Source organism: Euphorbia lathyris, chromosome 1 (assembly GCF_963576675.1).
Source record: "Euphorbia lathyris chromosome 1, ddEupLath1.1, whole genome shotgun sequence".
Classification (NCBI taxonomy): domain Eukaryota; kingdom Viridiplantae; phylum Streptophyta; class Magnoliopsida; order Malpighiales; family Euphorbiaceae; genus Euphorbia; species Euphorbia lathyris.
The window spans coordinates 128,936,524-128,963,740 of record NC_088910.1 but is presented as its reverse complement, the minus strand read 5'-3'; the positions used below and the strand labels follow the sequence as shown (position 1 = coordinate 128,963,740).

At 34.2% G+C, this 27,217-nt stretch overlaps 4 protein-coding genes across 5 annotated transcripts in view; 3 read left to right on the top strand and 1 right to left on the bottom strand.

Annotated features, from left to right (window-relative positions):
* LOC136210982 (uncharacterized) overlaps nt 1-12,924 on the bottom strand; it is a 53,482-nt gene extending 40,558 nt beyond the window's left edge. The window contains exon 1 of the mRNA XM_066002466.1: nt 12,027-12,924. Coding sequence (XP_065858538.1) covers nt 12,027-12,911 — 885 coding nt within the window. The 5' untranslated portion in view covers nt 12,912-12,924. The remainder of the gene's footprint in view (nt 1-12,026) is intronic.
* On the top strand, nt 9,544-15,182 carry LOC136210984 (uncharacterized). Of its 2 annotated transcripts, XM_066002471.1 has the most exons (3): nt 9,544-9,680; nt 9,812-10,022; nt 14,877-15,182. In XM_066002471.1, exons 2-3 carry the CDS (start codon nt 9,852-9,854, stop codon nt 14,961-14,963), a joined length of 258 nt encoding a protein of 85 aa, XP_065858543.1. In that variant the 5' UTR covers nt 9,544-9,680; nt 9,812-9,851; the 3' UTR covers nt 14,964-15,182. The 2 variants fall into 2 exon arrangements, with proteins under 2 accessions (XP_065858543.1, XP_065858544.1); XM_066002472.1 differs by lacking the exon at nt 9,544-9,680 and having other exon boundaries at nt 9,788-10,022.
* A 3,306-nt stretch (nt 15,183-18,488) lies between these two features.
* Nucleotides 18,489-20,409, top strand: LOC136219434 (uncharacterized). The gene is made up of 2 exons (XM_066006845.1): nt 18,489-18,616; nt 18,961-20,409. The coding sequence occupies exon 2, from the start codon at nt 18,973-18,975 to the stop codon at nt 20,407-20,409; it is 1,437 nt and encodes a 478-aa protein (XP_065862917.1). The 5' UTR covers nt 18,489-18,616; nt 18,961-18,972.
* A 1,497-nt stretch (nt 20,410-21,906) lies between these two features.
* Nucleotides 21,907-23,978, top strand: LOC136210981 (uncharacterized). Its single transcript, XM_066002465.1, has 5 exons — nt 21,907-21,984; nt 22,090-22,274; nt 22,372-22,413; nt 22,531-22,605; nt 23,109-23,978. The coding sequence occupies exons 2-5, from the start codon at nt 22,093-22,095 to the stop codon at nt 23,194-23,196; spliced, it is 387 nt and encodes a 128-aa protein (XP_065858537.1). The 5' UTR covers nt 21,907-21,984; nt 22,090-22,092; the 3' UTR covers nt 23,197-23,978.
* The last annotated feature ends 3,239 nt before the right edge of the window (nt 23,979-27,217 follow it).

Below are 27,217 nucleotides of genomic sequence, written 5' to 3'. Positions count from 1 at the left end.
TTATCAAATCGTTCTTCGACCGTTTCTCTACCGTTTCTTTGATTTACGGAGTTTTGACCGTCCGAATCACTCGAAATTGGAAACATAGCATCCTTATGTATAGATTTAAGTCCTAACTGAAGAGTTTTTAAGTTTCAGCAGTGTTTGGAGGGAAACGTCTTAGACAGGATTTAGAGGCGGATTGAACGGGTGTGTTTTCTTCCATTAATAGCCAAGGTAAGTAACTATCAACTATATTTTGAGGTTTATGTATATAGATATATATATAATCAAAGAAGTTTCAGAAATTGATATTTCAGGGTTTATACGAGTATTTTGTAAAATTGGAGTTTTTCATGATTTTGCTTTTTATTTTGAAATTACGGTTCAAATGAAGCTATTAATTATGTTTCTATGTGAATTTCAGATTTTACTTGATTATGTTGATTTAAGGCTTAATTTGGTTGATTTACATATATACACATATGTTTTTGGTTTCAATATATATCCATATTGAACAAAATGAATTTGATGATTTCTTACGAATTGTTTTTGGATTGAGAAATCTGTTGCGGTTATTGTTATTAATTTGGATTGAAGTCCAAATATGATTTTTATGATACAAAAAGGGCTAATTGAAGCCAAATGCTTTATGGTTATGAAATATTTTGGAATTTGATTGTGAAAGGAAATTTGAGCACGTTATGATTTAATGATTTTATATCCATCGAGAGTTATCCGGTTCGGTGGTTTTATATTTGAAGACCATGTTCAGTGAGAGACATGGCCTGTGTACACAGTTTGAAGACCTATTGGGTATGGCAGCGAAGTGTTGGGTAAGACCATATGGGATAGGCAATGTTAAGAGACGTCTCGATTATATATGTGGTTATGGATTGATACTTAAGGGGAGATACTCGAGGATGGATACAATGTTTTAAGTTCATTTGGATTATATTTTCGGTTATGATTGATTTTGAGATAAGGCTTTACGTTTGATTAAATATGAGTTGGTTTGATAAAACACTTATTTGATTACAATATTTTATAAGGTTTTGAACTCAAGAATGGATACAAGATTATATATTTTTTATGGTTTTGGTTTACTACTTTGACTATATTATGAACTTAAGTTTTGAGTATATTTTATAAGGTTTGGATTAAATCCCTTTATAAATGTATATATGTAGCTATGTTAAGTAAAGTTGGTTTTTATAGCTGATAGTTTCTCACTGAGATTTTTGTCTCACGTTTTTAAATGTTTTAATGTTTTTAGGTGAGAAAGTACAGAATATAAAGAAGGTTACCGACCGTTTAGGCGATGTTTGAAAGTTGGCTGCTTATTGTTAGAATTATGATTAGAACTTTGGTAGTTCAATTATAATATAATGATATTTGGTTAAATTGGAGACTCCTAAGTATTGATTATGATCTTTTTATTTCACGCCCGATGCCGATTGAGATCGTTTAGGGTCGGGTGTGATAGTTTGGTATCAGAGCTCTAGGTTAAATTCTTCGGACCTAAGGTTGATAGTAATTGAGGAATATCGATATTTGGTGATATCTAAGAAATAATCGATCGTAATTGCGGAATATGGATATTTGGTGCTAGTTAAGAAATAATTTGAAATTTTTTGAGGATTGAGTAACTAGCTAATGACGAGTAGCCCGATGCCGATTGAGATCGTTTAAGGTCGGGTGTGATAAGGTATATATGAAGCTTCCACCTGGGTTCAGTGCAGATTCGTAGGGTTTGGTATGCAGATTGCGCAAATCTCTGTATGGATTGAGACAAGCACCACAGTGTTGGTTTGGGAAATTGATGGAAGCTTTGAAGAGATTTGGTTTCAAACAATCCTATTCTGATTATTCTCTTTTTACCTTTACAAAAGGGAGTATTCAGATCAATGTGTTGATTTATTTCGATGATATGATCATTGCTGGAAATAATGATGCTGCTTTGAATGCTTTTAAAGCATATTTAGGGCGTTGTTTTAAGATGAAGGATTTAGGAGCCTTGAAATATTTTATTGGCTTAGAAGTTGCTCGTAACTCTGAAGGTTTCTTTATAAATCAACGGAAGTATGCACTTGAGATTATTGCTGAGACTGGTCTTCTAGGCGGCAGACCTGCTGTCTGTCCTATGGAGCAGAATCATAAACTTGCTCTTGCGACGGGGGCCTTACTGGAGGATGCGACAAAGTATAGATGGCTGGTGGGGAGGCTCATTTATTTGTCTGTTACTCATCCTGATTTGGCTTATGCTGTGCATATTTTCGCGCAATTTATGCAACAGCCTCGTATAGAGCATTGGGAGGCGGCCCTGAGAGTGGTGCGCTACTTAAAGAAAAGTCCTGGTCAAGGTATTCTTCTTCGGTCTACTAGTGATTTGAGTTTAGTTGGATGGTGTGATTCTGATTGGGCTAGTTGTCCTCTTACTCGGAGATCTTTGACTGGTTGGATGATATTATTGGGTTATTCCCCAATTTCTTGGAAGACGAAGAAACAGCACACGGTTTCTCGCTCTTCTGCGGAGGCCGAATATCGGTCGATGGCTGCTACTACGTGTGAGTTGAAATGGCTTAAGCAGTTATTGAAGGAGTTGGGGGTTAATCATCCAAAGGGTATGCGCTTACTCTGTGATAGTCAATCTGCAATTTACATTGCGAAAAATCCAGTTTTTCATGAGCGAACAAAACATATTGAAGCTGATTGTCATTTTGTTCGTGATGCAATTCAAGACGGGCTTATTTCGCCGTCCTATGTGCCTACAAAAGTACAATTAGCAGATATTTTTACTAAAGCCTTAGGACGAACGCAATTTGATTTTTTAATGCGCAAGTTGGGCATTTGTGACTTACATGCTCCGACTTGATGGGGGGTGTTAATTCCTAATTAGTGTTAATTTCTAATTTGGTGTTAATTCCTAATTAGTGTTAATTCCTTTTTATTATTAGATTAGGAATTGTTTTCCTTTTGTGTTAATTCCTAATTAGTGTTAATTCCTAATTTGGTTTTTCCTTTTCATTGTGGGACAAGATTTTGTACTTGTATAAATATGCGAATATGTGAATGAGAAAGGGGGGATTTTTACCAAAATATCACTTTTGGTATTATGAGGATGATTCAGCAAACAAATTGAGGGGATAAGGTGTAAGGTGAGCTGATTTGAAGGAGTGAAAATGATATTTGGGAGCTTATCCGACTGCTATGTGTTTTGTATTTTATCACTATATGTAGTCATTTTAGTCTCTTTTTGGATCTTATAAGGTTTGATTCCTTACCATTGTTTTCTTGTTGCATTTATTGTGTTTTGATGTAATGAATTTATAAGCATGTTCATATACAAAAATTTTAACTTTGTTTATTTATGCGACTGATTTACATTTATTATAAAACCCAAAATATTAATTTTCTTATTGTATTTATTATGTTTTGATGTAATAAACTTATAAACATTTTCATATACAAAAAATTTTAACTTTTTTTTATTTATGCAACTGATTTACATTTATTATAAAACCCAAAATATTAATTTTAAACTATTCAATACCACTACTACATTTATGATATATGCATTCATTCATGCAACAAATTAAAACTTTTCAAATTCAATATTACCAATATTCAATTCACTTATGATATATGCATTCATTTGAGACTCTCCTTAGAATGCGGGGAGTGAAGGTGAATAATCAAGAGGAAGACTTAGATAGGCACTGCTGGGCGCTGACTAATAATGGAGTTTATTCTTGTAAATCGGCCTTTGAAGCTTTCTCTCTCTTTAGATCTGATCCTCCCTCGGATGTGTGGAAGTCGATTTGGACCCTTAAAGTTCTTCCGTATTAGGAGTTTCCTATGGCTGGGCGTTAAGGACAGGCTTCTTACTAATTCGGATAGGCACAAAAGGCACTTGGCTGATTCTGGAGCTTGCAGTAGATGCAGAGGCCATGTTGAGACTTTGTGCCATGCTCTTAGAGATTGCTCTAATAGTAAAGAGGTTTGGAGGAAAATTCTCCCACACCATATTTTCTCTTCCTTCATGGCACATTCTGAGGTCGACTGGTTCTCTGATGGTGTTAGAGGAAAGTTGCTTCCATACATGGAGCATGGTGACATTTTCTTTGCTATTATCTGTCACCAAGTTTGGAAATGGAGAAACGAGGAGATTTTTGGAGATAAAACTGTTTTTATGACAAACTTAGCTGATTTCTTCTCGAAAAAACTTTTCTCTATTATCGATAGTTTCAAAGGAGAGTCCCTTGCCAGAGCCTCTCAGTGTTGTGATGTCCATCTCGTGGGATGGAGCAGGCCAAGAGAGGGGGTTGTGAAGCTGAATACTGATGGTTCCTGCCTCAGTAACGGTAAGATTGCGGCTGGAGGTGTGCTTAGAGATGCAGGGGGCGCCTGGCTTTCTGGGTTCTCCCAGAATTTAGGGTTGGGTTCTTCCTTTTCTGCGGAGCTCTGGGCTATTCTTACTGGAATCAATCTTGCTAAAAGGCTGGGTGTTAAGAGGCTCTCTGTGGAGTCTGATAATTTGGAAGCAATCAAAATGATTTCTGAGAATCATTCTATGGGTCTTAACAGTCGCAACCTCATCAAAGCTATTAAAAGGCTTTGCTCCTCCTTTGAGTTCGTAGAGTTCAGACACATTTTTAGAGAGCAGAATCGTGTTGCTGATCGCTTGGCGGCGGCGGGCCATGAAGGGACGTTAGGCGTTATTACCCTTCCTGTTTCCCCTAGTTTCATCTCTCCTCTTCTCTTAGAAGATATGATTGGGGTTAGCTTCCCTAGACTAATTCCTGGGTAGTTTGTTGTTGTTCGTTTTTCTTTTCATTTTCTACCAAAAAAAAAAATTCACTTATAATTTTTTTTTAAAGAAGGATAATTTAATTCACTTACAATTAATGAAAAAAAAATTAATATTTCCCTATCCTTAATTTATATAGTATTTTTTAATCTTTTCAACTTTTTTTTAAATAACATATTTGTCATCTGAAGTTTTTAAAATAATTTATTGTCCCTTTAATTTATTTACAGTAATCTATTTGTTTTCTGAACTTGTTTAAAGTGGTATATATTTCAATGTCTAAACATGTAACAAAAAAAATAAAAACTTAAAAAATAAAGGTATAATTTGTGATTGTAAATCATTAAAACAAATCAACTTTCTATTTTTTATATATTTATGGTGTTTATAGATTTAATGACTTAATCATGACATGTTAAATAAATTTAGGAGCTAATGAGATACCATGTAAGTTCAGAAGACCAATCAAATTTATTTTTTTAACAAATTTAAGAAGCAACTAATGTATTAAGTTTCTTACAAAAAAAACTAATGTATTAAGTTTAAATTTAATATTCACAACTAATTAATTTAATAAAGCGATATTTAATATGTTAAATTATAATTTTTTTTGATAGAAATTGGAACGAGGCAGAACTTGGGCAGGGTGAGCACCCAATGACCAAGAACTGGCAAACCCAAAATATATTAGTAAAAGAAAAGGTGAAGGTTTGAACAAGAGAAAAGGAATGAGAACAAACAAGAAGAAGGGGGAAGGAGAAAAGTTTAGGAAATGTCAAGAAAAACGTAAATGATAAATATTACAAATGTCATCATTGATAAACCTGTGGCAAAAAGCAGGAGCTAAAGGCCACCAATTGATCACGGAGGAAGAGACTCCAAACTTTGCCAATGCGTCAGCAACTCTATTACCTTCCCTAAAGATGTGAGTAAAAAGAATGTTCATCCTAGAGCAAATGTTAAGACAATGCAACCACTCTTGTCGAATACTCCAAGGAACATCCATGGAACGATGTCGAAGCAGATTAACAACGTACATGGAGTCTGACTCAACCCAAAGCTGATGCCAATTTTTCTCCCAAGCAAGTTCAATTGCGAAAATAGCGGCTCTCAATTCAGCCATATAAGCAAAAGAAGGAGGGGTAGAAAAAGCAAAACAACCTTTAGAAAAGCCACGATAGTTGCGAAAAATGTCTCCCGCTCCCGCCTCGCCAGGAGTGCCAAAAGCAGAGCCGTCCACATTGACTTTAATCCAGCCCGGAGGAGGTTTAAGCCAATGGACCGGAATAATTGATGAAGAGTTCAATATGTTAAATTGGAATATCAAAACTTCAATTATCGAAAAAATCAAGAGTTTGAATAAATGTTTTTTCCCTAAAATTAATAATTAACTAAAATAAAAAAAAAATCAGAAAATTAATTTATTTGATAAATGTTTAAATAAACATATTAATTTTTTCTCCATTTTATCTTTTTTTTAGAATATTTTTGTTTCCTTTTATATTTTTAGAATATTCTGTTTTATTCTCTTTCTGATGTAAGTGTTACAATTAATTGACTGTTTTTTTTTTTTTTTGTTTTTTAATTCATGTCTTTTTTTAATTTTAAAATATTAAAAAATAAATTTTAATTTTAATAGGCTTCAAAAGTTATATAACTAAATGGGCTTTTTAGGATAGTTTAGGTAATGATGGCCTAATAATCTAATTAACATATTTATAATGTCAACTTGTGAGGGTAAATTGCACCTATGGCCACTGAACTTTACTCATTTTAATATTATAGCGACTGAACTTTAATTCTTAACGGTATGGCACTGAACTTTATTCTTTTTAAAACTAATGGCCACTGAACTTTAATTAATTCCTCAAAATGACCAGTAACGACTTCAAAATGAAAATATTCAAGAATTAAAGTTGTTTGACACGACATTTACCATGAAACCATATTTTTTATTTTCCAAAATCACATTTTTTGGACTTTTCCCTCTCTATAAATTCACTTTCTCTCCTAACCAAAAAACACATAAATAATTTCAAAAACGAAAATTTTCAAGAATTAAAGTTCCTTAAAATATCATTAACTCATTGAATTATTTTGAGGCCGTCAACGATCGTTTTGAGACATTGAGTGTCCACCGGTGTTAAAATATGTAATGTTCAATAATCATACTGTTAAGAATTGAAGTTCAGTGACCATAATATTAAAGGGTAAATTACACCCATGGCCACTGAACTTTACTCATTTTCACATTATGGCCACTGAACTTTACACTTTTAACACCGGTGGCCACTCAATTTTAACTAACTTCTCAAAATGACCGTTAATGATTGTTAACGACCTCAAAATGAAAATATTCAAGAATTAAAGTTGTTTTGAACGACATTTACCATGAAACCACATTTTTTATTTTCGAAAATCACATTTTTTGGAGCTTTCTCTCTCTAAAAATTCACTTTCTCTTTCCTAACCAAACAACACCCAAATGACCTCAAAACGAAAAATTTCAAGAATTAAAGTTCCTTAGAATATCATTAACTCTTTGGATTTTTTTATTTTTAACCGTCAACGGTCGTTTTGAGACGTTAAGTGGCTACCGGTGTTAAAAAGTGTAAAGTTCAGTGGTCATATCGGGAAGAAATGAAGTTCAATGACCATAATGTGAAAATGGGTAAAGTTCAGTAGCCATGGGTGTAATTTACCCTAATATTAAATGGGTAAAGTTCAATGTAATTTATCCCAACTTGTGAATATCAAAATTCGAAGCTGTCTCATCCCTCCATTAAATCATGGGTAAATTACACCCATGGCCACTGAACTTTACCCATTTTTACATTATGGTCACTCAACTTCATTTTTTTCCGGTATGGCAACTGAACTTTATACTTTTTAGCACTGGTGGCCAATCAATTTTAACCAACTTTTCAAAATGACATTTAATGACCGTTAACGACCTCAAAATGAAAATATTCAAGAATCAAAGTTGTTCAGAACGACATTTACCATGAAACCACATTTTTTATTTTCAAAAATCACATTTTTTGGAGCTTTCTCTCTCTAAAAATTCACTTTCTCTCTCCTAACCAAACAACACCTAAATGACCTCAAAACGAAAATTTTCAAGAATTAAAGTTCCTTAGAATATCATTAACGCTTTGGATTTTTTATTTTTAGCCGTCAATGGTCGTTTTGAGGCGTTAAGTGGCCACCGATGTTAAAAAGTGTAAAGTTTAGTGGCCATACTGGGAAGAAATGAAGTTCAGTGGCGGTAATGTGAAAATGGGTAAAGTTCAGTGGCCATGGGTGTAATTTACCCATTAAATCATTCGTCTAATTCACCATCTTAAACAGTAATTACTAGCATTTTGCAAGTGGGAATTATTAATTAACTTTAATGTCGAATTAAATATCATATTATACAAAATAAAAAATATATAAAGAAATTGACCTATTTGGTTTCAATTTGAAATTTGATTTTCAAGCCAAATCTTGGCCTGGTTACATTAACCGCGGCTTGAATTGGATTTGTGCTACATGTTTTTAGATATAAGCTCATGAGATTTAATACAAGTCTAACACAGCTCGGCCTAGACTTCTGAGCTTTTATTATAGATTTCTGGGCTTTTATTATAAATCACCATGATAATATATCTGTTGAGATCGCTGCTACTTTATGCTGGGCAATTTGGAATGATAGAAATAGGCTGGTGTAGGAAGACATTCGACAGTCTCCTACTGTTTCTTATAACAATGCAATAGTGTTTCTGAATAGTTGGCAGCAGGTCTAGACAGTGATTGCAGCGCCTGGTGGAGAAGCAATTAGTTTGAAGTGGTTGTGTCCGGTACAAGATAGTTTGAAACTTAATGTTGACGCTGCTCTATTCCAGGATACAGGTCATGCTGGTTTTGGTTTTGTGTTAAGGAATCATGAGGGTGCTTCATAGCTGCTGGCAATGGTGTGATCAATAACTGTCTATTGGCTGAAGGAATGAATTGTCGTAAAACTCTTAGTTGGTTGAAGAAGGAAGGGTTTCCGAATGTTCATCTGGAAATGGACTCTCAGTTCTTGGTTCTTGCAATTTCTGGAACTACAGAACTAGTTTCCCCTTTTGGCATTGTTGTTGATGATTGTAAAGCTCTGATTAGCGAGCTAAATATTTTATCTGTTTCTTTCATTAGGAGGTCAGCGAATAAGATTGATCATATACTTGCAAGAGCGTCTAGTTCTGTGTCTGATCATGGGATATGGAAACATAAACCCCCCAATTCATTTGTAATGACTTAAGTGCTGATATTGAATAATAAAGTTTCATTTGATTTTTTTAAAAAAATACACAGTTCGGCCTATAAATAAGTACCTCTTAAAAAAATTTACATAAAAACTAATTTTTAAAAAATTATATCAAACTAAAAAAAATTATATCAAACTAAATAAATTATTATTTTTAATATATTTTAAGAATTAGATTTTATCTTTTGAAAATAGAAAATAGCAATAGAATTTATAAATTAGGAGTTTAAATATTTTTTTTAGTATTTAAGATTATAAATTGGGAGTCTAATATTTTTAAATTAATTGATAAAAACATGCTGAAAATTAATTTTGTTAGTATAATTTAATTGTAATTTTATAATTAATTATATTTTTATGTAAAAAGTTCATATTTTGTTCACATACTGGGCCAGACCCGATCCGTGAGGCCCATTATATTTCAATAATAAAGCCCAGAAATAGACAGGTGGAGCTTGGAAAGACCAAACTGTCCTCTGAGACCGACTCTAATTTCTCCTCCGTTCGAGCAAAGCAATGCAATAACAAACATCGGCGGATAACTGAATTCAGTTCCCAGTCTACTACAACATATTCTCTCAGGTGATTATCGGCCGGCCGGTGAGTTTACCTATCTTATACATCACATTTGGGTTGCTTTGAGTTGATTTCAAGAGTTTTTGTACGTCTTTAATCGGGTGATTTTTAGGGTTTCTGATAGTGTGTAGATCTCGTGATCCATTTTTTCCCAGGGAAGAGATTGACTGTGAGAAATACTAAATTCATCTGACTATGGGAGGAGGAGAGCATGGTCATGGGGGTGAGGATTTTAGGGGGAAGGTGTGGAGCATGAGCGGAGGTGCATACTGCAGACCTAAGCATTGGCGCCGTAACACCGCTTTTGCTATGGTCGGTTTAATCTTTGTCTGCATTCCGATTGCAATGAAATCAGCCGAGCTTGAGGTATCTATTCTCTATTTTTTGCCCAGTTTTGTTTGTGATTCTTGAGAAAACGGAGGAGGTTAATATTCTGTTGAAATTTATGGTCATTTGGTCTTTTAATTTGTTGGAGGTGCTAATTTGATTATACTAACTTAGTTGTTTTGTCAATGAGTGAATATGAAGTGCTGGCAATTTGGGTTATCGTGTTAAATTCATGTTGTGCTAATATGTTATATATATGTTCCATATGATTATATATAGCATAAATGCAAGGAAAATGATAATTGTATCAGTTGGGTTGTCTTTCTAAATCTTGTTTTCGACTCCTGTCTGAAATTGTCACCCCTTTATTGGTGTAGTGGATCCAGGTATGAAGAATTTGACTGGTACAATATAATGCCATGTAAATCTGAGTAATTCATTCATTCATTCATGTCTACTGGCATTGAGTTTAAATGTATTTGTTCAAGTATTATCTGAGGCCTTAGTTGGGATATCATAAGTCTCATATATCAATGACTGCTTATATCTGTGCTTTTGTTTGTGGATACCATTATGCATAAGCTATTTTGCACAGAAACTTCGATTTAAAGCGTTTCATGTTTTTCAAATGTTTCAAAAACCGGAACTCTTGGGAAACTTGTATGAAACCTTTAGGGTTACGTTTCCCTAAATTAAAAAGAAGTTGGAAACTCATTTCCTAGGATGGAATATGTTTCCGAAATGAATCAGTATTAATCACAACCTCACTGAATCCCTAATATTTTTAGATCATTTCATACAAGCTTTCAAAATGAAAAAGAAAATTTTCCCTCTATTAAACATACATTGTTATACTTTTTAGAATTTATACTTCATTCATATATCATATAACCATATATTTTATTATTTAGACGTTTTCCCCACGTTTTCATTTTCGATGGTTTTTACAAACTGTTTCGCAGTTTCCATACCTGTTTCTGTTTCGATGTAACATATAACATCAGTATTGGGATCTTGACTATACCTCCAACATCCAAACAACCAGTTTGCATATACCTTGTCCAGTATTACCATTGACATAATGGCTGCTCTAGCGGCTATTATGGCTATATTTAGTTCACTTTCTTATGTTGTCTCTATTAGCTCCTTTGCCTAGTGATGATGTTTTCCATGAAAGCTAATGCATGCACCTCCAATTGCATATCCTTGGAGTATCTTGCTTTCGCAGTTTAATTTAGGGTAAATTACACTCACGCCTGAACTTTGCTCTTACTTTCATTATGGCCCCTGAACTTAAAAAATGGACATTATGGCCCTTGAACTTTGCACTTTACTAACATTATAGCCACTTTTACTGTTGACCAAGATGATCACTCTAATAACAAATAGCCCTTCATTGTAAAGAAGATAGAAATGATATTCTAAATAACTTTAATTCTTTAACCTTTTGGTTTTGAGGTCATTTGAGTGTTGTTTGGTTAGGAGAGAGAAAGGGGTTGTTTAGAGAGAGAAAGCTCCGGAAATGGTCATTGAAAATTTGAAAATTGTGGTTCCATTGGAAATTTGGTTGTTAACAACTATCACTCTTGGACTTCTCCATTTGGAGTTCGTAATCGGTCATTTTGACTTGGTCAATGGGAAAAGGGCCATTATATTAGTAAAGTGCAAAGTTTAGGGAGCATAATGTTCGATTTTGAAGTTCAAGGACCACAATGAAAGTATTAGCAAAGTTCAGGGGCCCTGGGTGTAAATAACCCGTTTAACTCATGGTAGTTACTTTTCTTGGTAGAATTCTTATGTGATAATCCATAAAACTTATAAGATGTGGTACATTTAATATACGAGGGCTTTATATATATATATATATTGAGTGTAACTTTTCTTCCTCCTTCTAATGACAAACCAATGTAGTATACAACAACAACAAAGCCTTAGTCCCGAAATGATTCGGGGTCGGCTAACATGAACCATCATATAAAACCGTGAAAGTCAAGTCGTGTCAGCGACACAGATTCGCTCCCTCCAATCCGTCCTATCCACTACCATATTTTCCTCAATTCCCAGTAAACTCATATCACTCTCGATCACCCTCCTCCAAGTTTGCTTAGGTCTTCCCCTACCCCTCACCACTACATCCCTTTGCCACTCTTCGGTTCTCCTAACCGGCGCATCAAGCGCTCTACGTCTCACATGGCCAAACCACCTTAGTCGGTTTTCTCTCATTTTATTCTCAATACATGTGACCCCTACTTTTGTCCTAATTATTTCATTACGCACCCGGTCCTTTCTCGTATGACCACACATCCATCTCAACATACGCATCTCCGCCACCGACATCTTATGGATGTGGCAGTGTTTCACTGCCCAACACTCCGTACCATATAACAATGCTGGTCTAATTGTCGTCCGGTAGAATTTTCCCTTCAATCTATTAGGCATGCCGGGATCACAAAGGAAACCCGTAGCACTCTTCCACTTCGACCAACCAGCTTTAATCCTATGAGCAACATCTCCATCTACTTCTCCATCCGTTTGGATAATAGATCCTAAATACCGGAAGCAATCCGAGGCCTGAACAACTCTCCCATCTAGGGTGATTGTCCCTGCCTCCCTACTCCTACGGCCGCTAAACTTACACTCCAAATATTCTGTCTTACTTCGACTCAACTTAAAGCCTCTAGATTCTAGAGTTTGTCTCCATAGTTCCAACTTCCTCTCCACTCCTTTCGTCTCATCAACCAACACGATATCATCTGCAAACAGCATGCACCATGGTATACCATCTTGAAGTGAACTTGTTAGTTCATCCATAACGATGGCAAAAAGAAATGGGCTTAGTGCGGAACCTTGATGCACTCCAATCGTAATAGGAAACTCTTCAGTCTTCCCAACACTAGTACGTACACTCGTGCATACTCCCTCATACATGTCCTTTATGATGTCAATATATTTCCGCGAAATGCCTTTCCTTATCAAGGCCCACCAAAGTACTTCCCTTGGTACCTTATCATATGCTTTCTCCAAGTCAATGAAAACCATATGCAAGTCTTTCTTCTTATTTCGATAGTGCTCCATTAATTGTCTCATTAGATGGATGGCTTCCATAGTTGATCTTCCCGGCATAAAGCCAAACTGGTTTTCCGAGATCTTCACCGTCCTCCTTAACCTTTGTTCGATCACTCGCTCCCAAAGTTTCATAGTGTGACTCATTAATTTGATTCCCCGATAATATAGATAGTAAAAATTTAGGCTTATCATTGTCCCTAATCTTATTGTAGTTCAGTAGCCTTGAGGCGGTTACTGTTCAAACTAAAGTAGGCCCCGAGTTCATTTGTTTAAGTAATCTCTGGAACTTATGAACTAGAAGAGTAAGGATCTTATCCGCCAAGGATAGCTTAATAGTTTATAATGTATCAGTTTTTTCCTATAAAATCTTGGAGATATAAAAAAGGGCGGCCCGGTCGCATTACGCGTCCCCGCTGAGCGAGGGTCCGGGGAGGGGTCCCACCACAAGGGTGTATTGGGGGCAAGCCTTCCCTTGCCAATTTAATTGGCAAGAGGCCGCTCCTAAGACTCGAACCCGTGACCTCAGGTCACACGGCAACAACGTTTTACCGTTGCGCCAAGGCTCGCCCTCAAAATCTTGGAGATATATTGGTGGAAAATTGATAGAGAATGGCCTAGCCATTGATAGAAATGTTGTGGAAGGGGTGAGCTATAGGGAATGAGCTAGCTGGCAGAGGTTGGTTATTTGGGAAGATGAGCTGGAGGGTAGTTTGGGTAATAGGCTGAGTATAAGTAGGAATTGTTGATTAGGTTGTGGGGATTGAATCATTTGCTAAGATTTCTGTTTGGCTGCTTTAGCAGAGGCTCTGCCATTTGGTAGAGAAGGGGATTGGGTTTTAGCTCAATTCATTTATCTTGTTTGTTCTTTCTTTCCTAGTTTCTGTATTTCACCTTCAACGAATATCAGTATTTAAGAATGAGTTTGTTTTCCATTTTCAATTATTCTTTACTTTTTTTAAAGACAGCGGAATAACAGCCTACTAACTGAATAGACACCTAACTCGTAAAGTCTGTTGTGGGTTTGTGTGCTAGTGCGAATAGAGTAGTTAATCTGTTTGGAAAATTTATATTTCGATTCTGTATTAGAAATAAGTGCCTAGGAAATATTTGATTATAGTGATCAACAGTGCAGGTTGATGTGGGAGACTATACTAGGTTCTTTACTCTTTCCGTTGAATAAGTACATCATAAGATTCAAAATTCTGTCTCATGTTATAAATGCGAAGTTTTTCCACAGGAGTTTATAACTATCTTTTGCATTTATGTGCTGAAATGGAACCAATTGAACTAAAAACTTAAGTTGATAGTTAAAGGTCCACTTCATATTAATATGTGACATGGGCTAAATGTAAAGTTTCACTTTATTTATGCCAATGCCACATTTTTAAGAAAAGTGTAGGCAAGCAAGATGATTGTGTGTATGATGAGTGTGTCAACTTGGTTTATCGTTATCACAATCGTGTTATATTATCTATATATTACATACTACTCTCTCTGTCCACGAATAGGTAGCAATGGATCATGAGGACAATAATATCAATTTTTGTTTAGGTTTTCTTAAAGCCTTACCGACTGAGGTTGAAGTTCGATAGGTGATTGGTTTAACACGCACATACTTTTTGACTCATTAACAGATTAATCTGCTTCCCCCCCCCCCCTTTTATAGTCGGAATCGGGTCCTATTTGCTGCTACTAATTACCCCGTTTTACATAACTACCAAGATTTTCCTTAACCGTGCATTTAATTTGAATCACATTTCACATTTTGTGTCTGCAACTGTGCTTCTAGTATAGAGGTGAGTAGCTAAAAAGCTTCATTATGTGCAGCAACGACCTCATCTTCCAGTTCGTCCAATCCCCTCTCAGCTTTGGTGCAAGAATTTCGGGACTAAAGATTATAATGATGTCGAGTAAGATTCGAACGTGTGAAATGCTGCATTTCGAACTTGGAAAATCATACCTCATATCATTTTGTTTGCAGAGATTGAGCAAGAATTTTTTTTCCCAGTATATCAGAAAGTCAGTCTTGGAAATAAGATTTTAGTCAAGTGGATGATGATGATAATGATGATATGATTAAATTGAAAATAAAATATGATCTTATCCTGCATTATGTGAGGATAAATTATGTTATTACTTTTTTTTTCTTTACTTTTTTTTGACAAGAATGTATTATTACTTAATGGATAAATATATCTAAGGGTCTCCTGTCCGAAAAACTGAGGGGACGTTTGGTTCACAAGGGGTAAGGAAAAAGAAATCAAGAAAAGGAAACTAAAGGAAGGGAAATGAATAAACATTAATTCCCCTATGTGTTTGGATATGTTTAGGAAAGGGAATGGAGTATAGGGAATCCAATTCCCTATATGGCATGGGGTAATGGGCTTAATCTAAAGTGGGGTAAACCCATAATCGAAAATGAGTAAAGGGAATGAGTTTTTTTTTTTTTAAACAAACAAGAATAAAGGGAATTAAAGGGGGGGGGGGGGGGGGGGGGGGTGGGGGGGCATTCGGTGCATTCGGTATGGTTTTTTGGGATAAAGTTAAAACTACTGATATACTACTTTATCGATATTACTTTATTGAGATAAGTTGATACCAAGATTTAAAGGACATACTCCTTTCAATGTTGTACAAGGAGTAGATTTTTTTTTTTTTTTATTTCTGGAGTCGGTCCGAGACCAGCCCAATACTTAAATGGGCTAAGTTAAGTTAGGCCCAGATATTTTATTTTTAGGCTGGCCTCGAGCCTAACTCATCCTGTCTGTCTAACAGGTCTAGTATAAACTTAGTTGATCCTCTTTTGATATTATAAAGGATTGTAATTCCATTTCACCAGACAATTTACTATTTATGTTTTCACAATAATTAAAAAAAATCAAATACCAACATTATCAGTAAAAGTGTATGCGATTTCGTTTTCAACATCGAATAGGTATGGGTAGTTATTTTGAAACGGAAATTTGGGATCTATTAGGGTCTTTTGCTAGTCAAGGAGTGCAACATTCGGTTTCTATTGGTTGAATCTGATATCAGAAGGTCATCCGCTGCATTACTTCTTCGAAGGAGTTTACAGGTGTCCATTATGATCTCATCTTAGATATCAGATGCCTTATACACTCTTTGATGAGATGGAGGTTTGTCATATTTACCATAAGCAGAATCGGGTTGCGGACGCTCTCGCCTCCGATGCTCATAGATTGTCTCTTGGTTTTGTCAGATTTGAGCATCACCTGCCCATGATGTTGCAACTAATCCTCGATGATTTAGTTGGTTCTTATTTTCCGACGTTTATCTTAGAATAATTTGTTTTTTCTTATGTAGTTGGATGCACCCATCCTGTGGTAATTGATTTTTTTTGTCCACCAGCAGTTCAAAGCTCATATTCAATCATTGACTAAAAGAAGCACATAATAGCTTAGGCTCAATTTGTTTCTTGACAAATTTTGAGTAAGAAAAAAATTTGTATTAGAAAATAAAGTATTTTTCAGTGTTTGATTACAATAATGAAAAACGAGAAGAAACAGTAGGTTAGGCTCAATTTGTTTGTTAGAAAATTTTGAGTAAGAAAAAAATTTGTATTGAAAAATAAAGTATTTTTCAATGTTTGACTACAATAATGAAAAATTTGTATTGGGTATTACGTCTTTCATTTTAGTAGAGATGTGGGGAATCTTGACTGGGATGAGGAGAGCAGCTGAGTTGGAAATTCAGTGGCTGCAAGTAGAAGCGGACAACTTGGAGGCAGTGCGGATGATAGTACACGAGAGAGAGCCACAATTACATACTACAAATTTAGTCACTGCCATCCGCAGTACTCAGATGAAGCTTGCACAAGTGGAATTCGTGCATGTATTAGAGAGCAGAACCGAGTGGTAGATCAGCTTGCTTCGGAAGGTCATGAAGCGGCTCTGGGGGTATCTATCTTCCTGAGCCCTTCGGAGTTTATTACTAGTTTGCTACTTGATGATAATATTGGTGCCTGCTTCACCAGTCATGTGCCTGGCTAGGTTCTGTTTTTTTTTTTTGCTGTTATGTTTTTTGCTTTCATCTGTTACAAAAAAAAAAAAGTTGGTGATTACTGTTTTCAAAAAGGTAAAAAAAAATGAAGTAGAAAAACTTAAGAAATTTTTTTGGCTTTTTAAAAGTTAAAACATTTTCCTCACTTTCTTTATAAATTTTTCTATTAACGAATCTAAAATTTTCCATTGATTTATTTTCCTAACCAAATAAGCACTGAAAGTTCAGGAAAACTTTTTCTTGCACAATATGTTTATATTCCTACAAACAAATGGAGCCTAGCTTCTCCCAATTACATGGTGAATTTCCATTATATAGTATGTATACCATATAATTTAGTAATATTACAAGATTAGATTAGTCCATAAAATTGGAAAAATGTTAAGTTAACCCTCAATTCATCAATTTATTGTCAATTACGTCTAATATTACAATTCATCAATTTATTGTCAATTAATCTAATCGGTTGGTTCCAAAGAGTAAATTGGTTATAATTAATAAAAAAGTTATAGCTATTTCAGCTAATATCAATCAACTATCAGCAACATTTATCATCAAATAGACTATTTTGACCTTTAACCTATGTTACCCGAATACGAATACGGATACGGTATCTGACACGGACACGGACGCGGGAAACGTCTTTTCTATAAAACATAGGACACGGAAACGTGGGGGAAACGTGTAAATATTAAAAATATTGGGACATATTTATAAATATTAAAAATATATTTTTATATTTGATTTTTGTAATATAACTAAATAAATATTATAGCACTCTTATCTAACCATAATTATTAGATACATGAAATATAAATGATGTCAAAAAACGTTCAGAGAAAAAAAGATAAAACAATGAAAGCTTTCCTCCTGAATACTAAAAATCTATTTCTTCAATGTTTATTTATATCTTCGCCAACAAATAGGGATTCTAGCTCCGGTTCATCTAAAGTTTTTCCTCACTGTCTTTTGGTTTACCTAAGATTTATTGTTGCACATAAAGATCCACGTACTCCTTTGGATATTCCTGCTCGTTTTCCCTTCAAATAAGCAGAGGCGGAGGCAGCCCGGCGCCCGTGGGGGCTCCAGCCCCTACGGCGCCGGAGCTGCCATAGAGGGTTTAGGGAGGGCTAAAAATTAGCCCCCCCGGCGCCGCCTGCGTATCCCGATTTAGGGATTTAGGCGCAGCGGCGCCTGCTACATCTCCTTATCAAGAGATGTAGCGAAGAAGAAAGAGCCCAGCCCAAGTGGGCTGGGCTGTATTTTTTTTAAAATTTGGCCTCCCAAAACGACGTCGTTTTGGGTTGGGGACAAATTAAAAAAAAAACAGGGATTGGGGGGTGAAAATCCCCAATCCCTGCGCAAAGTGGCTTAAAGCCACTTTTCAATTTTCACTGCAGCAGCTCTTCCTCTTCCTCTTCCTTTTCGCTGCTCTCCTCCTCCCCCCTCTCCGCCATTCTTCAGCTCTCCTCCTCCCTTTCCTTTTTTTTTCATTTTCCTTTCATTTCTTCTTCTAATTTCACCAGCTAGCCTCTAAATTTCCTAAGGTATGTAATTTCTTCCATAAAATTAGGTTAATTTTCATTTATGGTTTTTAATTTATAATTTGTTGAATTAATTTGGTGATTTGTTAAATTATTTTAGGGTTTTGATAGTTTAATTTGTTGAATTAATTTAGGGTTTTGTTAGTTTAGGGAATTTGTAGGGTTTTGATAGTTTAATTTGTTGAATTAATTTAGGGTTTTGATTTAGGAATTTTAGTTTAGGGTTTTTATAGTTTATGGAATTTGAATTAATTTGTAGAATAAATTTAGATTCTTTAATTTAGTGATTTTGATTTGAGGATTTAATTTAGTGATTTTGATTTGTGCCATATTTTTTTTTAATGTAGAACTACAACAAGATGGATAAATTTGTTATCAGATTAAAGAGAAATCCAAATGAATCATCCTCGGGTAGTAATCCGGTTGAGCAAGAAAGTGATAAAAGAGTTCGTGTTGAACCAGAAATATCAGATGAACTTATTGGTGATCCGGGAAAACGCATACCAATTGATTTATATCCTTTCAATATGAGAGATTCAATGAGGAGACGATACTTGGCTAAAGGCCCTTCTCAACCTAGTGGACACAACTTCCCGATGTCTGATTTTGGTAAAGGTAATAGAAGGAAGTTTCAATACAAATGGTTTGAGAAGTTTCCTTGGTTAGAATATAGTGTATCTAAAGATGCTGCGTTTTGTTTACATTGTTATTTGTTTGCAAGTGGTAACAAATTTGGGGATAGTGCTTTTACACAAATTGGTTTTAAAAATTGGAAAAAAGCTTTAGCATGCTTTGTTTTGCATGAAGGAGGTGCTTCTAGTTCACACCATTATGCTAAAAATAAGATTGATCAATACAAAAATCAAAGAGGGAATGTGGATCATATGATAGTAGCAAAATGTTCAGTACGGGAGGCTGAATATCGCATTAGGTTAACTGTAGTTGTACATGTTATTCGATATCTTTTGGAGGCAGGTGTGGCATTTCGGGGACATGATGAGTTGGAATCGTCAACACGACCGGGCAATTTTCTTTTACTAGTCAAATGGTACTGTATGCGAGATGAAGGTGTAAGGAAGGTAATGAAATTAAATGCTCCAGGTAACAATCAATTGACTTGTCATACGATTCAAACGGAAATTATAGAAGCTTGTGCTTTAGAGACTAAAAAAATTATTCTCAATGAGATTGGGGATAAATTCTTTACTGTTTTGATTGATGAGGCCCGAGATTGCTCAGTTAAGGAGAAGATGGCCGTGGTTTGGAGATTTGTAAATGATCATGGAGAAGTGATTGAACGGTTTCTTAGATTAGTGCATGTTCGTGAGACATCTGCTCAATGTTTGAAAAAAACGCTTGATGCATTCTTTGCTGTGAATAGATTATCAATTACGAGGGTTAGAGGTCAAGGGTATGATGGGGCTTCTAATATGTCTAGTCAGTTTCATGGATTAAAAGCACTCATTTTAAATGAAAACAAGCATGCACATTATATTCACTGTTATGCTCACCAACTTCAATTAGTTGTTGTTGCTGCTGCAAGGGATTGTCGACCAGTGAGTGACTTTTTTGATTATGTTCCTATCATTGTGAATATTGTTGGTGTTTCATGTAAAAGAAAGAATGCTCTTCTACAATTGCATCATGAGAAAGTAGTACCACGAATAGAAAACAATGAAATTTCTACAGGAAAGGGCAAGAATCAAGAAATAAATTTAACTCGCCCAGGTGATACACGTTGGGGTTCTCACTACAGAACGATAAATCGTCACTACAAAAAATTCGTGTTATTGTGATTAATTATTTTGTGATGAAACTATTTTAGTCACAATAAATATGGTTATTGTGACAAAATGAAATATTTGTCCCAATAGTCAAACTAGCTATAAAATTTGTGATGAAATACTTCTTTTGACAAACTTTCGTCACTATTAGAATATATATTGTGACTAAATCAATTTGTCACGATTGTTCGTAGCTATATATGAGGCGGAAAATTTTGACACAAAATTAAAAACATATAAAGACAAATATTTTATCTCAAAAAAGTTAATTCTTTTATGACCAACTGTTTTGTCAAAATAACATACTTTAATTATTTTTAATTTTGTCACAATATTAACGGTTAGGGTAACAAATGGTGTTTGGTCACGATAAAACAAAAGTATAACTAAATAGTTATTATGAAGAAAGTTTGTCATTATGAAGTGTTTATTATACAAAAATCTATAAGAAATATTATAATTAAGAGAGATATTGAGATATTTTATCACCATTTTAAGTTTTAGAAAAAAAAAAAAGTGAGCAGCTAAATACCGCACTCAAATTACTATCACCGCTTTCATTTGGACTTTTTTGCCATTCTCATAATTTTGATCAAAAACTAAAAATTCTCTCTCCAAAATCATAAACCCGAAAAACAATAATTGAAATTATGAAAATAATTGATGTGTAACAACCTGAACCACGAAAATGGACGATTACGAGTCGGAAACATTAAAATTTATGGTTTTTTATCAAAGAACTCATGAAAATAATACATATTTTTCATGACGATTTTATATTTTTTGTCACAAAAAATTGGGGAATTTTGCATTTTTCGTCATAAAAAATTGAACGATTTAGTATTTTTCGTCACTAAAAATTTTACGATTTTGCACATTCAAAATTTGGCCTAAACGGATGTGGCATCCGTTCGGCCCATGGTGAGGGCGGACGTGACACTCCGCCCCACCAATGGTGAGAACGGATGGCGCATCCGCCCGGCCCATGGTGGGGGCGGATGCGCCATCCGTTCTTGCCATGGGTCGGTCGGAGTGCCGCGTCCGCCCCCACCATGGGCCGAACGGATGCCGCATCCGTTTAGGCCAAATTTTAAATTTTTCTCAAATTTTGAATCAAAAATTATGCAAAGGGTAAAATTGTCAAAAGATGGCGGTAGTAAGGAATTTAAGGGCGGTAAATAGCAATATCAAAAAAAAAATCAATGTTAACTTAAAAATTCTTAAATAAAAATATAATATTTTTTTGGAATAGAAATATAATAATTAATTTTCCTAATTTTATCACATTATTTATTAAACAAATTATTCAAGTAACATATTAAATTAAAAGATTAGGTCCTCAATTTTACGATTAAAAAAAAGTCTTCAATTTTAAAATTCTTAAATAAAAATACAATAATTATTTTTTATAATTGTATAACATTATTTATTAAACAATTTGTTGAAATAAATAAATAAATTAAAAGATAAACCATTCAACCCTAAAAATTATAAGCCTTAATCAATACATTGTTTTCTCTCTCACTCACTCACCCACCCACCCACGCCTCTCCCTCTCCCCCTCTCTCAATTCTCTGTATCATTCAGGTACTTTTTTCTATTTTATACTTTTCTCTTATCTTTTTTCTATACTTCTCTGATTCAATTGGTTTTTTAACTGAGAATCCTTGTGTTATCTGAATCTAACGATAGGCTATGAAAGTACTCATGCTGCAATTTACGCAATTTACATTCGACATTCATAACTTCACGATGCGACGGTTTATATTCATGGAACGCACCTCCTCCTCCTCACCTGACATGGGTACCTATCTCGCTCTCCCTTCCGTTTCCTTCAAGGCTCTCTCGTTTGCTCTGCTTTTCGGTTTCTTGGTCAGGTCAGTTTTTATTGTTGATTTGAAATTAGTGAAACTGACTTTTTTTTTTAATTCCAAATGTTTCTGTAATTTGGTTTTTTCTGCTACAAAATAACAGGCCTCAGAAATCTTTGAAATACAGAATAAAACACTTTACCAGGTATTAGAAGTTTCAAATGATTTGTATTTCTAACTTTGATTAATATTAGCCACCTACAAGTAAGGGAGGAGACTCTTACTATACCTCAATTTCACGCCCTCTATCTTTTAAGGTTAGTAACGATTCAGATTCAGTAAATGGTGCTATACATCCTTCAACCTCAAGAGCTGGGGCTGCTCTCATGATGCATAGGTAAAGCTATGGGTCTAGCTGCATTGCAATTGGTGGATAATGTTTTTGTTTACCATACCAATACTCATTGTTGAATCGCAAATGTTCTTTTTTTTGTTACTGTTTTTGTTTTCGTGTATACATTGTTTGGAATAAATTCTTATGATAAATGGACTCATTTAGAGTTCTACATGATTTTCACTTTCTTCAAATTAACTTATTAAAAAAAAACCAATGGATCCTCTTATTTGATTCTTTTCAAATTAACTCATTTAGATAATCAAGATCATACTAGCTCTTGGATTTGGCATGGTATTTGGAAGTGAAAAAATCCTCATGGTCAGATTACGATTAATGCTGACAGATTGAGGCGCCATTTTTAATTAATAGTGTTGTTTTTCTTTGTTGTAAACAGAGGAAGGAGTTTATCTTCCATGTATTCAAGTGCCAATTTACTAATGGTATTGGCATATATTACTTGTGCCTTTCCTAAGTTCTTCTCTTATCTGAATTTTATTCAGTAGGTCTTTCTCTATGTGCGGGGCTGATCGCAAAGTTGCCTTCTCAATAACTGTTTGGCACTTATGGATTTGGAGGAATGATAGTATTTAATGCAAGCAAGAAGATTCCTTGGAATTCGATACTAAGATCGTTTGGACCTCCGATGGTGGGTGGGGCTATAGGCTTCTTGGTTGGCTGGGTTAAGTTAGCCACAGATGGTTCCTGGTATCTTCCTTCTAGTCTTGTTGGTGATGGGGTCTTATTAGAGATTTCAACTGTTGTTGGAAAACTGGCAGTTGCCAGAGTATTGGCTCTGTTTCTGCTCAACTTTGGGCTATATTTACAGGTTTGCAATTAGCTCTTCAGCATGAGTACTCTAAAGTTGCGTTGGAATCTGATTCTTTCTAAACTATTCAGTTTTTGAATGATAAGTTTGATATTGATGATTGATTAGAGTTGTTAAGAACCTATGTGCAGCTAACTGGTCGGGAAGCTAATGCTTGTGCTGATTTATTGGTGTATTAGCCAAAGCAAATTCTGTTAAGTTTTGAAGCTTCAATCATTCCAATAGAAAAGTATAAACATGGTGTATTATGGGGTGCATAAATTTGAAGACTTTTTGCTAATTAATTAGTTCTTTATGTTGCATGACTATGGTTAAATTGAATGAATGGCCTATGTGTGCATTACTTTGTGCAGTGGAAAGAAAGACTGTTAATATTTATTGATTTTGGTGTGATAAGGAAATAGGTTCAACTTAGAGTTGGTCGTATCTATGAAGAGAGCTTTCAATTTGAGAAACAAACTCACGAACATCTTGAGGAGAAACTCTAAAATCAAGATGAGAAGAAAAAAAAGAAACAAAGGCAGACTTGCAAGCATCGGAAGATGAGTTTAGAGTTCCTTTTCATTCGATGCTTAATCTTAATGGAGGCCAAACTTCTTAATCGTTTCCTTGTGAAGCTTGAAGGTATTTTTCTTCAATAATATATAATTACGTCATATTGTCTTCAATGATTATAATCTAATTTATTTTTTTCTTTGTTTTGTTAAATGCGGATGAAACTTTTCCTTCTATGGATTTAGAGTTTGTTCAATTGTTTCAAAGCAGAAGATTGGTTTTACATTTAGTGTTGCTTTTAAACATTGTATGTCTTCTATTAATTTTATTAAGTTAGGATAGTTTTTACTATTATTAGAATATTTTACATTTTTATTGTGGGAATAAAGGAATATTGGATTGAGATATTAATGCTAATTCATTGATATAAAAAGGTATTGTTATTGTTGCAATTATTTGGTAGGATTATTTATATAGGTTTGATAAATTAGATTGGCACTATTTGTGTGTTTTACAACTATTCATGGATTTTTTACTAGTATTTTTTGGTCATAATTAAGTTGCAAATTGTGACAAATATAATGTAACAAATTGATTTGTCACAATAAAATAATTATATTGTGTTAAATTTTGCTTCTCAAAATATTATTTATCACATTAAATTAATTACAACAAATATTAAGTTTGTCACAATATAGTATCAATTAATTGTAACAAAAATTTTTTGTCACATTAACTGATTTAGTCACAATAAGTATCAAATTTTTGTCAAATAAACTCATATTTTGTGACTAATATAGACTTATAGTAACCAAATATAATACATGTTTTGACAAACTATTAGTCACAAAATATACCATAAACGACTAATGAAATTTCGTCACAATATAATCTTAACAATTGAGACAAACTATATTTTCGTCACAATATACTTATTGAGACGAGCTTATTGCAACGAAATTTGTGACAATTTTTTTTGTCATAATAAGTATATTGTGACAAAATATGTATATGTTGTGACGAATTTTTTTGTCACAACACAACCTTTTTTTGTAGTGCGTCTTTTTGACATGTGGGATTCGGTGATAGAAGTGCTTTCAGCAGTATCAAATGATGGTACTGATAAACAAAGTCGAGGTACTGCTGATAGTTTGGCTAAGAAAATGTGGGATTTTGAATTTGTGTTGGTTGGAAAGTTGATGGGATTTCTATTGGGGCTTACAAATGGACTATCCCACTTCTTACAAGTTAAGAATCAAGACATAGTTAGTGTTATGCGCATGATTCAAATGGTGAAAAATGGCTTGCGGGAATTTAGGGAAGATGATTGGGCGAAGTTGTTAAAAGAAGCCACTGAATTTTGTCAAGCACGAGAGATACCTGTGCCTAATATGGGAGATCTCATTCAATGTCGTGTTAGACAACTTATTGATGGATTTCAAAAGACTTATCTCCACCGTTATCGTATTGATATCTTCAAAGATGTACTTGATTTTCTTTATGTTATCTAATAATATAATTATATTTTCTTGATGACATTAATCTTGATTATATTCTAAATTATTTTTAATTGTACATATGTTAGGCTATTGATGCTATCATTTCAGAAATGGACAATCGTTTTACAGAATCAACTTCTGAGTTACTTTTGTGCATATCGTGTCTTGATCCTTCAGATTCATTTGCTAAGTTTGATCACGAGAGACTACTTCATCTTGCTTGGTTGTATTCAGACGATTTTTCTAGTTGTGATATAACTGAGCTTGACCATCAACTTGGTCTTTACTTTTGTGATATGAGATCAAATAAAGCATTCTCTGGTCTTCATGATATTGGCGAGCTTGCAAAAAAGATGGTGGAGATGCGATATCATGAGTTTTTTTCGTTTAGTTTATCGACTTATAGAGTTGGCATTAGTCTTGCCTGTTTCAACAGGTACTGTTGAAAGATGTTTTTCAGCACTTAATATTGTTAAGACGGATTTACGCAACCAGATGGGAGATGAACTTCTCACAAATTGCTTGTTGTGCTACATTGAGAATATTTCTTTTAACAGTGTTGAAGATGAAGCCATTTTACAATATTTTTAAAATTCTGGATTTCGAAGAATAGATTTGCCATCTATCGAGAGCGTGCCCGTTGTCAAAAAATAGGTACATTTTCCATTAATGTATATGTAACAAGTACTTTTTAGCATTTATTTATCAATACAATTAGCATTTTGTATAATTTGATTTTACTTTTTAACATATGCAAGACTTTTTTTAACAAATTGTATTAGAACATGATCTTTGCTCATCGGACTATCTATGAATTTGCAGTCTTGCATATTGAATTTCTCAAGAACTTTGTTGATGTATGATACTAGGGCCGTCTCCAGCATTTTGGAGGTCCTAGGCACATTATGTACTTTTTTTCATATCTAAATCTAATACTATTTTAGAAATAATAAATATTAAATAGTAAAACCAATATATTATTAACTACAATTCAAGTGATATATAATAATAACCTAAAGCTAAGAAATTATTATTCTTCTTGTTTTTGTATATGTAAAATCGAGTTTTCTTTTATATATGTAAAATCAAGTTTCTTCTCACCAGTCACGAGAGAAGTAAGCAGACGACAAAGTATTAATTCCTGGAAATTAACCTTGGATGGCTGAACTCGAACCTAATCGCAAGATTCTATGGAAAGAAAGAGGAGAATTTATCTTGGTAATTAAAGATTGGTTGAGTCGCGTCTTTATTATGAATTACAGGCTTAAATCACTATTAGGACATCGATTGATCCAAGGAATCTTGTCATTTGGCGCTTGATCTATCCAAAATTTTATCATTTGCCTACTGAACTATCCTTATTGGTGAAATTCCATCCAATTTGGATGGAAACTTGATAGAATTATTGACATATGATGATATTTTGACAACTAGACTTGATAAATTTTAGTTTAGAGATTTGTTTTCTTGTTTTAATCTCATTAATTATTTGCGTAAATAAACTTTAAAATGTACGGCATGTCAAGTCCATATGTCAAAATATCACCACATATCATAAGGAAACGATTTTATCAAGACTTCATCAAATTAAGTGGAATTTCATCAATTTGAATAGTTGGTGGTCCAAATATGACCAAATAATAAATTAGTGGCCAAATATTAAATTTTTAAATAAATCAGAGTCTAAATAACATTTTACACCAAATTATAAATTGTAATTCATAAGTGCATTTCGTTTTGTAATTTATAAAAAATAAAAAATTTAAAAATCACTATAATAACAAAATAATAG

Coding starts and splice junctions, on each gene's coding strand:
- LOC136210981 (XM_066002465.1), top strand. CDS start 22,093: ATGAAAGTACTCATGCTGCAATTTACGCAATTTACATTCGACATTCAT. Junction 22,414..22,530: donor AGAATAAAACACTTTACCAG/GTATTAGAAGTT, acceptor TTTTAAGGTTAG/TAACGATTCAGATTCAGTAA. Junction 22,606..23,108: donor GCTGCTCTCATGATGCATAG/GTAAAGCTATGG, acceptor TTTATTCAGTAG/GTCTTTCTCTATGTGCGGGG.
- LOC136210984 (XM_066002471.1), top strand. CDS start 9,852: ATGGGAGGAGGAGAGCATGGTCATGGGGGTGAGGATTTTAGGGGGAAG. Junction 10,023..14,876: donor TGAAATCAGCCGAGCTTGAG/GTATCTATTCTC, acceptor CATTATGTGCAG/CAACGACCTCATCTTCCAGT.
- LOC136219434 (XM_066006845.1), top strand. CDS start 18,973: ATGGATAAATTTGTTATCAGATTAAAGAGAAATCCAAATGAATCATCC.